A 13,567-nucleotide genomic window follows, 5' to 3' on the forward strand; every position below is an offset into this window, starting at 1 on the left:
GATTCAATGTTTAAGATTATCAGTTCACATTGATTATGAATGGTGTGTACTGTCTTGTGCAAGTCTGCAAAAGTTCCAGAGTTTTTACAAGATAAATCTAAGTTCAGGTGGGAAATTCGTCATACAAAAGACTTATTTAAAGTTTAGGGATTTAAGTCAAAGCATCTCTGCTTGAAGTGCAGATCCAACCTCTGCAGCTGCCATGTAACCTAAGAAATATGAGAAATACTTTTTATGTCAGACAATTTTTCCAAGCCCAGTTTTAGGTTTTCTTATCGGTTGTAAGAAGTTGAGGTATTTTTCCCCCACAAAATTTGTTGAGTAGTGTTAAGTTAAATCATTTCTGGGTTCAGAAATTGGTAGCACACACCTAGGGAAAAGAAAAATGTGCCAAAAATTTTAGATACCAAAAATCTATCCATAATTTTAACAAAATAGTTGTGGAACAGTGAAACCCAGTCTTAGAATCTACAACAATAAAGACCCAAACGCCAAGCTCTGTGCTTCCTGAGATGCATTCCTTCTGATTTTGGCATTTTTACAGGGCTGCCACTCCACTCCCACCTTAATCTGCATTAGAACAAGAACATATGCAATATTAGAAATTAGAACGGAAGTTTAAAAGGGTCTTAATGATGGGTAGGGCCTCAACTTTATACATTGAGGAATAATGATTTTCGGACTCTCCCTCTGACTTACTCCCCCTCTACTCTCGTGACGTAGCAATAAAAAAAAATTTACTTGGGAAACACAATTGCACATATTTATGGGGATGTGCAATTGTGTATCTCGAAGAATAAAATCTATAGTTCTATGCACGTGCCACGCCAGGAGAGTACGGGAAGTCAGATTATCACGACTCTTATTCAAAAGATTCACTATAAGAAATTAAGTCGTGATTTTCTAACTAGAAAGTCTTCACTCGGCTGACCCGGAACCATATATCTTTTTCCTTGAGAAACACAACTACACATCCTCATAAAAATGTGCAGTTATGTATCCCGAGGAAAAAAGACTGCCACATCAGCCGAGTATTAACCAAGTGAAGACTTTCTAGTTAGAAAATCAGCACTCTTTTCCAACTCCTCCCAAGTGTCCGGAAAGGACCAAAGTTTTTCCTCGGGTTACACAACCGTACATCCCTATAAATATGTGCAGTTGTGTATGTTGAGAAAAAAAAAAAATTCACGCTAAATTTTGTCAGAGGGAGAGTCAATTTATCATTATTCAAAGAAGAGTCATGCTTGAGTAACATTAAAACGTACTCGTATCTCGATGAAAAGCATCTATGGTTCTGACACATATTCACGTTAGAAAAATGTCCCCACAGACATGATGTACATTTTAGTGTTACTTGAGCATTATCCTTCAAAGAAAATACGACGAAACTTCAATCCACTTTGAAACATCCCTAAAGTTCTTAATCGTGTATAGATCAGCTCAGCTAGACCAATTAAGCATATAAATTAATAAAAGTAATTTAACTTACACAGGGAAAGCAAAGGAGCTTGTGCTGCCATCTGACTGAGTAGAGATGCTTGATTCAAGAGAGGTACTCACATAATCTTCATTTCCTTCTTCTCTCATTCCACTACTTGGGGACTCTGGATCAAAATATATGCTTTCTCCATCCTAGAAACCACCATTAGAACAACAACAAAAAAAAAACCAAAATCTTAAAACATATTGAAATTGCATGAATGAACTGTGGCCCCCACTCTGCTAAAAACAAGTGGCGATCTTTGATCGGGCGACAGCCCCCATAAATAACTTAAAGAGCTTATATTGACACACCAACTTTTTTTCATAACACCAAATAAAAACTATATATTTTTTTGGGGGGGGGGGGGGGGGGATAACAGTTCTATTTATACAAGATTTGCTATTGCTACACCAACTTTTACTAACATCACACCAACTGTGTACAATTCTTTGGTGATTTACATAGGAATTGGTGTGACAATAGAAACTCTCTTTTTTAATGGCAATAGGAACTGGTGGGTTTCTACTCTAACAAGAAGGGATTGATTATGAGAACGAGAAAGTGATCGAGGAAGAAATGGAAGTTTGGCAGTTTTCAGAATGCAATTGTTTCCTTTTTCTTCTTCCTTGTATTTTTTTTGAACCCATTTCTTATTATATCCTTATTTGGAATGTTATATATGTTCATCAAATTGGTGTGTTATAATATAAAACAAATTGGTGTGTCAATATAAAATCTCAAAATTTACTTGTAATAAATATAAGAACTATGAAATCAAACATCAAGAGTAGGATGAAAAATGAAGAGGTACTAAACCTTGTCATCAGATTCCTTCTCATCTATTTGGTCAAAGTCAGCTTCATCTTCACTCCATGTAGGGTCTTGGCTGTTTTGGTCAACATCTCTCTCATGGTCACCATATATAAGCTGTTGTGTAATAAAACCAACAACTAGTAAACAAAATATTTGAAGTGCAACAGACAATAACTGCATTGAACCGGCCGGTTCAACTTCTGAACCGGATTACAAACCTTACGGTTGATCGTCCTATGTTGTTCGACCGTGTGACATTCAAGGGTATTGGATGGTTCAGATTCCTTCTCCTTCACAACATTGAAGTCCCCATCTTCTTTAAAGCAGAAGACAATGTAGTCCTCATCTCTGAAAGGAGGCAAGCCATTTATGTTGGTGAATCCTAGCCATTGATTTGAGTAATTTTCATCATTGGCTTTAATAGGGGCACACTAACTATAGTCACAAACTAGGTCACTGTGACTCTAACTCAGCCCTTGACGAAAGATGATTGTAACCAACAGCTAGAAATCATCAATCATTTTTGTGTGTATATGGGTCAATCAAACGGTGGGAAAGAGTGCGATGTGGAGAGCAAATGTGACTTGGAGTATGATAGCTACCCAACTCCATAGTGTACAAGATCTACAGTGGTACACATTTTAAGTGGATGCGCCACATCTAATATTGAATGTAAGCTATTCCTAACCATTGATCAATATACCCACAAGTGAGCTCTTGATGAACAAGAAACTACAAGATATAAAGTATTTTGATCGGAAGGGCAGGTCGTGAATTTCTCATTCAAAATCAATGGTAATGACAGTGTTGCCCACCATACTTCGTTGCGTGGAGTAACAGTAGATCATTCTTGGTTACCTGAAGGAAGGCTGAAATCGAAGACATCCTGTATTCTCCATCTCCTGAGTCTTGCTAATGTTCATGCCGTGTGAGTGTGTGTATGTGTGTGTGTGTATGTGTGTGTGTGAGAGAGAGATTTAAATTAAAAAAGGGGACGTTAAAGAAAGGGGGCAGTAGAGTATTTTAAATTTGAAAAAAGGAGTTACAGTTCTCTAATTCCATAAGGTCGGTTTTACTTTTTAAAATAGCAAGGAGAATGAAGAGGATAGAAATATATGGAAATGAAATTAAATGCAGAAATTCCAAAATTTTCTATACTATATATGTTGGACACGTGAGCATCATCAAAGGGTTGAGCTCATCATATCGACCATGGATTTGGAAATAGTGCAAATCTGTATGGTACATGGCCTAGTTACACTTCAGATGGAAGAGAGAACTACTAGAGTGATATATGCTCCCTAAGGTCATGAAATCGAGTTTTCTCATCTGCACTTTTAAATTTGGGGACACCTTGTCGTATTAAAACAAAAGATTGAGATATGAGTTCAACTTTGGAGACCTGCATTATAGAGACCACGTGTTTTGAAGGACGCCCCAATGTGGGTATTTTGTAAATTCTGGATGCCCTTCAATACACATGGGCCAATAGAAAAGTTGGGTACGAGGGGTCTCCAAAATCGCAGACAATCCTAATGGCATAGTGTGATGGCCAAGACCCACACACTAGTAACAATATTGTCCGCTTTGTGGACTAGGGTCCACTCACGGCTTGTTCTTTCCCTTACAGGGAAACATGTCGTTATAATGAAAAGTCCAAATCTCACTTATAGACTAGGATCTCAAACAGTTCCTGACCGATGTGGAACAAAGTTTCACCCCCCCTACCAGCCATTCCACCCCGCAGCCACGTGCATCAAACTCATGTGCCGCACACGCATCTGAAGCCACATGTCCAGCCAGTGGCGCACTAGTGAGGGTGTTACACATAACATTAATATAATTGCTTCAGTAAAATTGGCTTAACATTGAAGATCAGATGCCTTCCACTAGAGATGTAATTACAGTAGCAGCTTTGGAGGTCATGTAATTACTGTGCAATAGCAACTTTGGAAGTCAGGGTCATCGTCCTCTCGACTTCCTTTTGGATAAAGTGAGCTGAAGTCCAATATGTCATCATTATCACCCACATGACACTCTTTTAGCATCCAACTCTGATAATGCTCTAACAAAACTCAGGAAGAACAATCATTTGCCAAGCAATGAATGGTAGGAAACAACATACTGTTATATATCTGAAAAAAAGTGTAGCCATTCATTCTACTGGACTAGCAACAGTAAGTGACTTAAGTGCAGTTAAATCCAAACTACAAAACCAACAGAATTACCAGGGCAAAAAACAGAACTAAAATGAAATTTGAACCGAGTACTAAAGCCAGTCTTCGATTTAAAAAATCAAGACATCCTCTGTGCTGCTTCCTTGGCCAATAGCCTTTCCTTTGCTTTGGTCTTGGCCTGGGATTTGGAACCCATAATGCCACCTCCCCATTTCTTGCGGTGCTCGTCAAACTTATCATTAAAGTTAGCCTGTACATAGCAAAGAAATACGTATTTCAGCGAGATAAATTTCAGAAAATTTAATTAAAACTATGAGCAATTATCAGTGTTTGTTATGGTGTGTCACCTTGATTGCTTCCACAATCTTACTAAATTCCAATTTATCCTCGTTCTTCACTGATGTGAGGCACAATGCTGTGGCTGTTTTCTTGTGGACAATCTGCTTAAATTGAAGGGAAAAAAGATGAAATTGTTGGATTGAATATTTGGAAAATGACCAAAGAAATGGCTTTTCTATAAGCAACACAATTGAGAAAGAAACAAACCGCTCCAAGACGCGCCTTTCCCTTCACAATTGCATAAGGGATCTCCATTTTACGGCACAAAGCAGGTAGCCAGACAACAAGCTCGATTGGGTCCACATCATGAGCGATGACAACCAATTGGGCTTTGTTCTGCATGGATTAATAAGTAATATGTCATGTTTTGGTGAAGCCATGGATAAATAGTCTAAGCTACTGCAGTGCATCCAAATCATAGGTACCAAAATCAGTATGATATCTTACTAGAAAAACAATAGGGTTTGCTTGACAAGTAGGCATGCAGTTGGAATTGAAAACCGATTCACGGGATTATATTTACAAAAAAAAAAAAAGATATCTTAAACTAAAGTGTTTGGTTGCATCTCATATTTGCGAGGAATTCTCAGAGAATTTCAACTAAGTTTTTTGGATGTGAGCTGCTATTGGCACCACAACTTTTACTTATTGCACCTCACTTTCATAAAATTATTTATCGTGCCCTAATTAAAGATTAAAAGTTTTGTTCAAGTTATTACCTCAACATTACAAAGCATAATAACACAACTAAAGCAGTTGTTTACAATTAGGATTAGGCCCATATAAAATCCTAAATCTAGCAAATAAAAATCTAAACCATAGAGAGAGTTTCTATTGGCACCCCAACTTTTATTTATTCTCAACCATTGATTTATTTTTTTTAATTTAATTGAGGTGTAACAAGTAAAAGTTGGGGGGTGCCAATAGCAGCTCTGTTTTTTGATACATAACAGAATTAAGTTTTTTTTTTTAAATAAGTTTATGAGGGCGGGATTTTGATCCCAAGTCTAGTATTACCACACTCGATCATGAAAACAATTACAGATGCTCATCATTGAAACAAAGTGGCAATAAAAACAAGGTTACCTGCTCAATGAGGTAGGTAATGTGGTTAAGGCCGTATTTGACAACAATGGGCTTCTTTGATTCCACGGTCTTTCCTTCAGCTTCGGCCTGTGCCCTTTTCAGAAGCCTTTCCTTCTTCGCAGCCTTGTCCTCAGGTCTATATTTAAGTAACATCTTAAAAAGATTTGTTGCTGCACCATAAAATGTCAGACAATTAGAATACTAGGAAATTAACAGAATAATATTAACAGGTACTTCAAAATGCATAACCATTAGAGTAAGTCTAGCCTTACCAAGTACTTATCAAAAAAGTCTAGCCTTACTAACTTAGTAAGATTTCAAATCCTACTAAGGGTTGTTGCCCTCACCTTGTGGCATCCAAAAACATGATCCAATGCCACGGGGATGTAGAGGACAAAATTCTATGAACTTGAAAGAAAAAAAAAATGCACTTTTAAAAATAGGTTATTTTTCACAGTAAAATTTTAATTTTAAATTTGGAAGCTCAGTAGCCGTCCATCTTCAAAACCTTGGATCAAGCCAAAAAAAAAAAAATTGATTTTTTTTTTTATCTGAGTTTTTCTGTGAAATCTAGAGGGATGTGGTGTTGGATTGGCAATTTGGTAATCCATTTGAGCTCAACGACCCTCAGTAAGATCTTGTTCATAAGGAAAGTGTTTCTCTAAAAAAAATAACCGACCAAAAGTGCCAACTTGTTAAGGTGGTAAGTAAAGTCTGTGTGTGCGACCCTTAGTAAGATTTTGTTTGCAAGGAAAGTGTCTCTCTTTAAAAAAAAAAAAACCGACCAAAAGCGCCAACTTGGTAAGGTGGTAAGTAAAGTTCATGTTTGCTAATACCACAAACCTGAGATTATAATTTAAAACCCGACCTTCATAGTTACTATAATTATAAATAAAAAGGAGTCGAAGGCTAACCTGTGCTAACCTTCTATTGAAGTTGCTCATTATATACTTAAATAGATGCTAATAACTACCCAACACCATTTGAGCTTGAGCTGAATGATGGTCAGCCCGGGTTGGGCTCAAGCTGAGCACCATAGGTGAGAACCCAGGCCGGGTTGGGCTCGATTTGATGAGCAGAAGCTTTTGTCAGGCTAGGTTCAGAGTTTTTATTTAACCATGAATGATAAATCAAGACATGTATGGGAGCTTACCAAGGTTCTTATCAAGTGTTTTTGTGAACTGGTTCAAAGCTGGTGGAACCTTCAACCGTTGCTTCAGAATCCTTCGTTGCCTTTGAATGCGAACAACTTTTGGCCATTTGACAAATCTATGCAAATCCCTTTTTGGAGGTAAAGCACCACCTATCCCGAACTGCTTTGGGCGCTTCTCAAACAAAGGATTGACAGTCTTCTCCTATGAAGAGAAAAAAAAAGGCCCTCTATTTGGAAACTAGTGTTGACAAATGATATTACACATAATATTATAGAAAAGGAAACACCGCTCATATAAACTCAGCTCGATTTTCTCAAACTTAGATTAGATCGAAGTCATTCAAAGAAATTTAAACATCATATACCTTCTCGACCAACTAAAGCTTAGAAAACTTTACTTTGGAATTTTTTTTCTCTAAAGAGAAACTCCCACTGCTTTGAAAATTCCAAAACAGTAGAAATTACTCTTAAAGGAAATGCTTTCAAGGGATAAAAAGTAAGCTTGTATACAAGACCAAAGATCTCACTTTGGTTTGAAATGACAACAGAGGACTTCTTCTGAAGTTATATAAAAGTTATACAAGAAGCTAAAACTTACAGGTTTCTTCTTGGCTGGTACTGGGGCCTTCCCACCTCTTTTTGGGGCCTGAAAGGAGGATAAATTTGATAAGAGAGCAAAGTTGTAAAGTCCACAAACATGAAAGTGAATTTAAAAAATTCAGTAACATTATACTGAGTTTTCCTTCAATATTGCACTTAAGAGTTTCATTTTTAAATATGAAATAACACATTAGTGGTGAATGCCCATCAACATATAAACTTAAAATAGGCCATATCTATGATCTCTCAAGAATTTAGGAAGAAAAAAAAAATTCACAATAACAACGTCATCAGAACACTCGTCACTTGATGCCAAACCTTTGGGTTGGAAAAAAGATCAAAATGGATCACGATAGACTAGAAGTTAGCAATTCTAACCTGCAAAAAGACATTGATTCCATTCCTAGCTATGGAAGTCTTTCAACGGATCTATACAGCACTTAAGGCAAACCAATTTTTTTTTTGTACAATTTAAATTTTCTTGACAAGGTTTGAACTCATTATTAAGTGAGGAACTCAAACCAAGTTTCTAAATGTCACAAAGAATAACAATAACTTACATAACTGCATTATACGGTATAATTTTTTCAAAAAGTTTGAAAAAAGTTCAACTATTAACAGACCAGATTAAACCCACATTTCCGCAAATCCCTCTTTATCGATGTTTTCATCCCTCATAATATCGAAGTCAGTGACCAGGCAATTGGATTACAGATTTAAGGGACCAAAATTTCATAGTCGTTATGAAATTATACCACAACACATCTTTCATAACGGTGTCCAAACATCTCAAAGCGTCAAAAATTTTAACTTTTGTTCAATGGGTATCTTAGATTCATTTAAATCATAGAAAAATTCGAGAAACAGAGTGAAATGCAACGATTATTTCGTTTCAAAACTGTGAGATCCTTTGTAAGTGGGGAAAAACACTAAAAGGGATTGTTCTGTTAATTTGTATCGGATCAAATGAAACCGTCTTAGAACCCTAGATTTTGAAATTCTTAGAGTGGTATCGATACGAAGAGCAAGCATAGAATCCGTACGAATGAGATACAGATATTGAAGTAGAAGATCGAATCAAAAAGAGAATAAATTTTTACGTACCATTTCGATTGAAGAGAGGTGCGTCAAGCGCTCTTCAGCAGATGCCGCGGAAACAAGGGTAGAGAGTGGTACTTCTAGGGTTTGTGGTCTTTGTTGTTGCAAGAGCAGTAAAACCCTAAATAGTTAGGGACTTATCCGTCATTTTAGCTGGTGAGAATTTATACTGACACTCCAAAATTTTGTTATGACACATTTATTTTGCCACATCAACCTGTTATTATAATACACCAATAAAGAGAACTCTCCCGCTTATGGCGGCAATGATCCGAAATATACCCGATGTTCGAATCAGTCCGAACCGATCCGATCTGAAAAATCATGAAAAATCAGATTCGGATTAAAATCTTAGATCCAAAATAATTTCAGATGTATCCTAATCCGATCCGAGCATATTTCAATATATTTTTTTATTTTTAATTTCATATAAATATATATAAATAAAATATTTGTCTTTTTTATTTTCCTCTATATTTATAGTAGGAAAATAGATTTTTAAAATTTTTTATATGATTTTATATTTTTTAAACATTGATAATTTAAAAATAATGCATGTGTTTGGATCAGTTTCAGATTAAGGACAAAATAAAAAGGATTAGATTTGGTTCGCATATTCATTAATCCATTCAGATTAGATTAGGTACATCTTTAAAAAAATTCGGATCGATATTGGAGTTGCACTAATTCGATACTGAACCGATCCGTTGCCAGTCTTACTCTCTCTCTAGTCTCTACTAGGGATGTCAATCCAAACCACTGACCCGCTAAAACCAGTTCGACCCATCTAACAAAATAAAAGTTAGGGCCTTCGTATTAAGCCTAGAAAGGTGAAGTCATCCTCAATAATTTTGGAAAATTACTTAAAGACTTGATGGGAGGACATTTTCTAAATAGATCCTAAGTTTTGGGTGATCTCTTAATAATCTATTTAGTAAAAAGTTCTTTTCTTAACGGTCTTTGGACGTCATCTCACACTTGTAATGTCTTTTAAATATCCAAACTATCATTTTTCTCATCTTTTTCACATAATTAAGTTTTTCAATGACGATTGCGATCCATCATTTATGATCTTTGATCATGAATGACAAACGGATAATGATATTCTCTTAATTTTGAACATTATTGTGTTTTATTTATTTATTTCGATGATTTGTATTTAAAAAAATGAAGAACGAAGTTAAGATTCTAATTTTTTTTTTTTTAATTATATTAAAATTTTTGATTTGCAACTATGACTTACGCATTTTTGGTATTTTGAGGAGATTTACCTAATATCAAACTAAAAAATAAAAATAAAAAATCTTGATCACGTATCGAGTCCACCACTTTTTATTGTCTATTTCTATTGTTGAACTCACCACTAAGTGTCTTGTTCACCACTTTTTATTGTCTAGTTCAACATTTAAATACTGTTGAGTTCGATGGTTTTTCTTTAATGAAAATATTGTCGAATTGGATAGTAACTAGATATTGAATTGGACAACAAAGAGTGGTGAAATTAACACTAAGTGGTGAGTTCAACAATAAAAATGTTGAATTAGAAATTAGAAAGTAGTGAACTCAACACAGTAATGTGAACCAAAATTTTCATTTTTTTCAACTTCGATACTCGACAAATCTCATCAAAATACCCAAAATGCATATATCATAGTTGCAAATGAAAATTTACAATACAATCATAAAAAAATTAGAATCTCAACTTCATTCTTCATTTTTTGAATGAAACACAGAAATACATATAAAAAAATATGTTTAAATGTTCAAAATTAAGAGAATATTATTTTTCATTTATCATTCATGATCAAAGATCTTTGGAAATGATCACAATCGCCATTGGAAAACTTTACTAAGTGAAGAAGATGAGAAAATGGTAGTTCGGGTGTTTCAAAAATATTGTAAAAGTGCGATGAAATCCATGGATTATTGAGAATAATTTTTTTTTTTTTTTTTTTACTAAATGGACTATTAAGAGACCACCCAAAACCTAGGGACTATTTAGAAAAAAATTCCTCTACCAAAGTCCTTTAAGTAATTTTCCCCAATAATTTCCAGCCCTCCAGCATGGGTTATGGCCTAATAGTGTCCAACTTGTTATAATATCTATAGATATATTCATAATCTTTGTTATTTAAATTAAGAGAAGATGGAGTAGAAATGGTTGGACACCAAAATTTGGATTTCAAAAATTACCCTCATCTTAACATTTAAATTTAATGTAATCAAAGGCTGTTTCGGTCAAAATCAAGAAAATTGTAAACGTTTGTTAATTTTCAAAATTTAAAAAAAAAAAAAATACTTTTTTTATACATGATCTTCAAAAACCATCCTTTAGTTAATATTTTATATTACAAATAAACCCTTCAAATACGTGTACCTTTGCACATGCCACCTTCTAGCATATTTAATTAGACTGATGTTTTTGTTTTAGTAAAACTTGAATAAACGTGAAATAGATTATATGATTACAATTTAATTCTCATCAATAACAATTATAAGTTAAATAAGACATCAATTTCAATTTCAATTTTAATTGGATAATCAAAAAAATATTTAAAACTTTCATATAAAAAAATATTGAATTCTGGGTCAATTTATTGGGCACAAATGACGTAAATAATAAGAGAGAAATTTTCTCTTTCCTATCTATGGTGAAAAAAATGAAATTTCCTAACTAAATCAACTTTTGGCATTCAAAAATATGATCCAATACCATAGTGTTGTAGTGGACGAAACTCTATGAACTTTAATTTTTTTTTTTTTCACCATTGAATTTTAATTTTAACTTTTGATGCTCGGTAGTCATCCATTTTCAACACCTTGGATCAAGTTCAAATTTTTTTTTTTTTTTTTACCATGACTTTTGTCATGAAATCTAGAATGTTATGATGTTCTATTGCCAATATGATAATCCATTTCAGTCCCACGACCTTTTTTAAGATTTGAAATCTTAAAACTAAAATTTGTGGGGAGAGGATGCGCTGGCAAGAGAGAGAGAGAAATTTTATCTTTGTTGCTTACATCATCTGCACCATATGTCAAACGGGTATTAGATTGTGAGCAAAAAATCTCTCTAGGGTGGATGGTGGAAAGATTTTTTGCTCATAGTCCAACAGTCATTTGATATGTGGCGCAAATGACATCAATAAGAGAGAGAAAATTTCTCCTCGTCGCTGGTTCTCTATCCATAAATTTTAATTTTAAATATTAAAATGTGTCGTTGAGCTCACATGGATTATCACATTGTCAGTCTAACACCACATCTTTCTAGATTATATGAAAAAACTCATACTAAAAAGGAAAAAAAAAAAAAAAAGATTTTTCGAGCTTTATCTAAGGAATTTTAAATGGACAACTACTGAACATCCAAAGTTAAAATTAAAATTCAACGGTGAAAAATAATTTTTTTTTGCATTTTTTTTTAAAAGTTCATAAAATTTCTTTATCTACAATCTTGTGGCATTATCGGATCATGTTTTTAAATGCCTCAAGGTGATCTGATCAAAAAATTCATATTTTCCACCATGGGTAAGAGAGAAATTTCATCTCTTATTACTGATGTCATTTGTGCCACATGTCAAATGATTGTTGGATTATGAGCAAAAAAAGCACTCGTGGACGGTTGATTAATACCTTCTTTTTTTTGAAATCCGAATGACAAAAGGGACCTAGAGACAAATGAATAACTTTCCTCTCATTAAAACATTTGAAAACGTCAACGTTTTTGCAATTACAAAACATAACTTTGTGAGAACTTACGTTAACAAAAGGTTGTGATTTGTTTTCATAATAGAGTTGGAATGACATAACACTTGACAAATTCCCCAAGCTTGAAAGCTAATAATTTGTGGGATCCTCCTACAGACGATTGCAAATGTGAAGGTCATGATGAGTTGGGTTGTTTTATTTCCTCTTTCATATGACTTGTGTAGGAATATGCAAACTTGAAGGTGCAAGTGAAGATTGAGCAAGGTGTTAAAATCCCTTGATACCAAAAATATGTTTTGTATTCCTTATTTAAATACATTGAACGAAATTATTCCAAAGGTTGAAGACAACTCCAACTCCAAATAATTGTGGTTTCCAAACCATACCCTAAATTTTAGTCATACACTAAAGATTGGACTGACATGAGGTAAGCTTGATATTTTGGGAAAAGTGATGAATAAGATAAGACAAAAATCCTTCAACGAGGAGATGATTGACGAACCTGAGAGAGGGCTCCAGAATCTAAGGAAACGACTTGAAGGGAAGCTATTGGGGTAGACCGTTGATCTTCTAGGGTAGTTTGACCTTGGGAAATAGACTGTAATCGTCGCCTAGAATAAACATGTTGTATCGGGTGACTAGAATCCTCTCAAGTTAGCTAAAGAAAATGACAATAGAAAAAAGATGCTAGGCAAAGCTGTTGGCTTGAAGAGTTAGGCTAATTTGTAACATCAATTGCATAAGAATGAGGTTTGACGTGATGAACAAGATAAGATTGTAATTCATCTCCATCATCATCACCATTCTCTCTCGAGGCCTATGAATTAGGTTAAGGATAATATAAGATGATATCAATAAAGAGAACATTCAAGGATACATCGAGTCTCTTGAATTTCATGTTATAACATCTAGACCCAAATTAAGCATATTCAAGGAAACACACAAGTGGTTTTGGGGATTATTTATCTCTCAACTATGCAGGAATATGAGCAAAACATGTGCATCCAAACACCCCCACCTACAGGATGTTGCTGCCCCTAGTAAGAAGTTCTTGAGGTGCCATTGCAGTTTCTTCCCTGTCAACAGAGAGATGTACTTTTTTTTTTTATG

The 13,567-nt window shown here is 34.6% G+C and overlaps 2 protein-coding genes across 2 annotated transcripts; both read right to left on the reverse strand.

Annotated features, from left to right (window-relative positions):
- Positions 1-241: 241 nt before the first annotated feature.
- On the reverse strand, positions 242-4,255 carry LOC147394623 (protein BREAKING OF ASYMMETRY IN THE STOMATAL LINEAGE-like). The gene is made up of 5 exons (XM_086454195.1): positions 3,155-4,255; positions 2,515-2,644; positions 2,300-2,410; positions 1,490-1,632; positions 242-570 (listed from the first exon to the last, which is right to left on the reverse strand). The coding sequence occupies exons 1-5, from the start codon at positions 3,217-3,219 to the stop codon at positions 462-464; spliced, it is 558 nt and encodes a 185-aa protein (XP_086310321.1). The 5' UTR covers positions 3,220-4,255; the 3' UTR covers positions 242-461.
- A 148-nt stretch (positions 4,256-4,403) lies between these two features.
- LOC147394624 (large ribosomal subunit protein eL8y-like) lies at positions 4,404-8,866 on the reverse strand. The gene is made up of 7 exons (XM_086454196.1): positions 8,756-8,866; positions 7,650-7,697; positions 7,052-7,253; positions 5,899-6,068; positions 5,020-5,148; positions 4,821-4,913; positions 4,404-4,723 (listed from the first exon to the last, which is right to left on the reverse strand). Exons 1-7 carry the CDS (start codon positions 8,756-8,758, stop codon positions 4,592-4,594), a joined length of 777 nt encoding a protein of 258 aa, XP_086310322.1. The 5' UTR covers positions 8,759-8,866; the 3' UTR covers positions 4,404-4,591.
- Between the last annotated feature and the right edge of the window lie 4,701 nt (positions 8,867-13,567).

This window comes from Akebia trifoliata, chromosome 9, assembly GCF_017979445.1.
Source record: "Akebia trifoliata isolate Shusen 1 chromosome 9, ASM1797944v1, whole genome shotgun sequence".
Classification (NCBI taxonomy): Eukaryota; Viridiplantae; Streptophyta; class Magnoliopsida; order Ranunculales; family Lardizabalaceae; genus Akebia; species Akebia trifoliata.

Coding starts and splice junctions, on each gene's coding strand:
- LOC147394623 (XM_086454195.1), bottom strand. CDS start 3,219: ATGAACATTAGCAAGACTCAGGAGATGGAGAATACAGGATGTCTTCGA. Junction 2,645..3,154: donor CGATTTCAGCCTTCCTTCAG/GTAACCAAGAAT, acceptor GCCTCCTTTCAG/AGATGAGGACTACATTGTCT. Junction 2,411..2,514: donor ATAGGACGATCAACCGTAAG/GTTTGTAATCCG, acceptor ATTACACAACAG/CTTATATATGGTGACCATGA.
- LOC147394624 (XM_086454196.1), bottom strand. Junction 4,914..5,019: donor GAAAGGCGCGTCTTGGAGCG/GTTTGTTTCTTT, acceptor CAATTTAAGCAG/ATTGTCCACAAGAAAACAGC. Junction 4,724..4,820: donor AGATTGTGGAAGCAATCAAG/GTGACACACCAT, acceptor TGCTATGTACAG/GCTAACTTTAATGATAAGTT.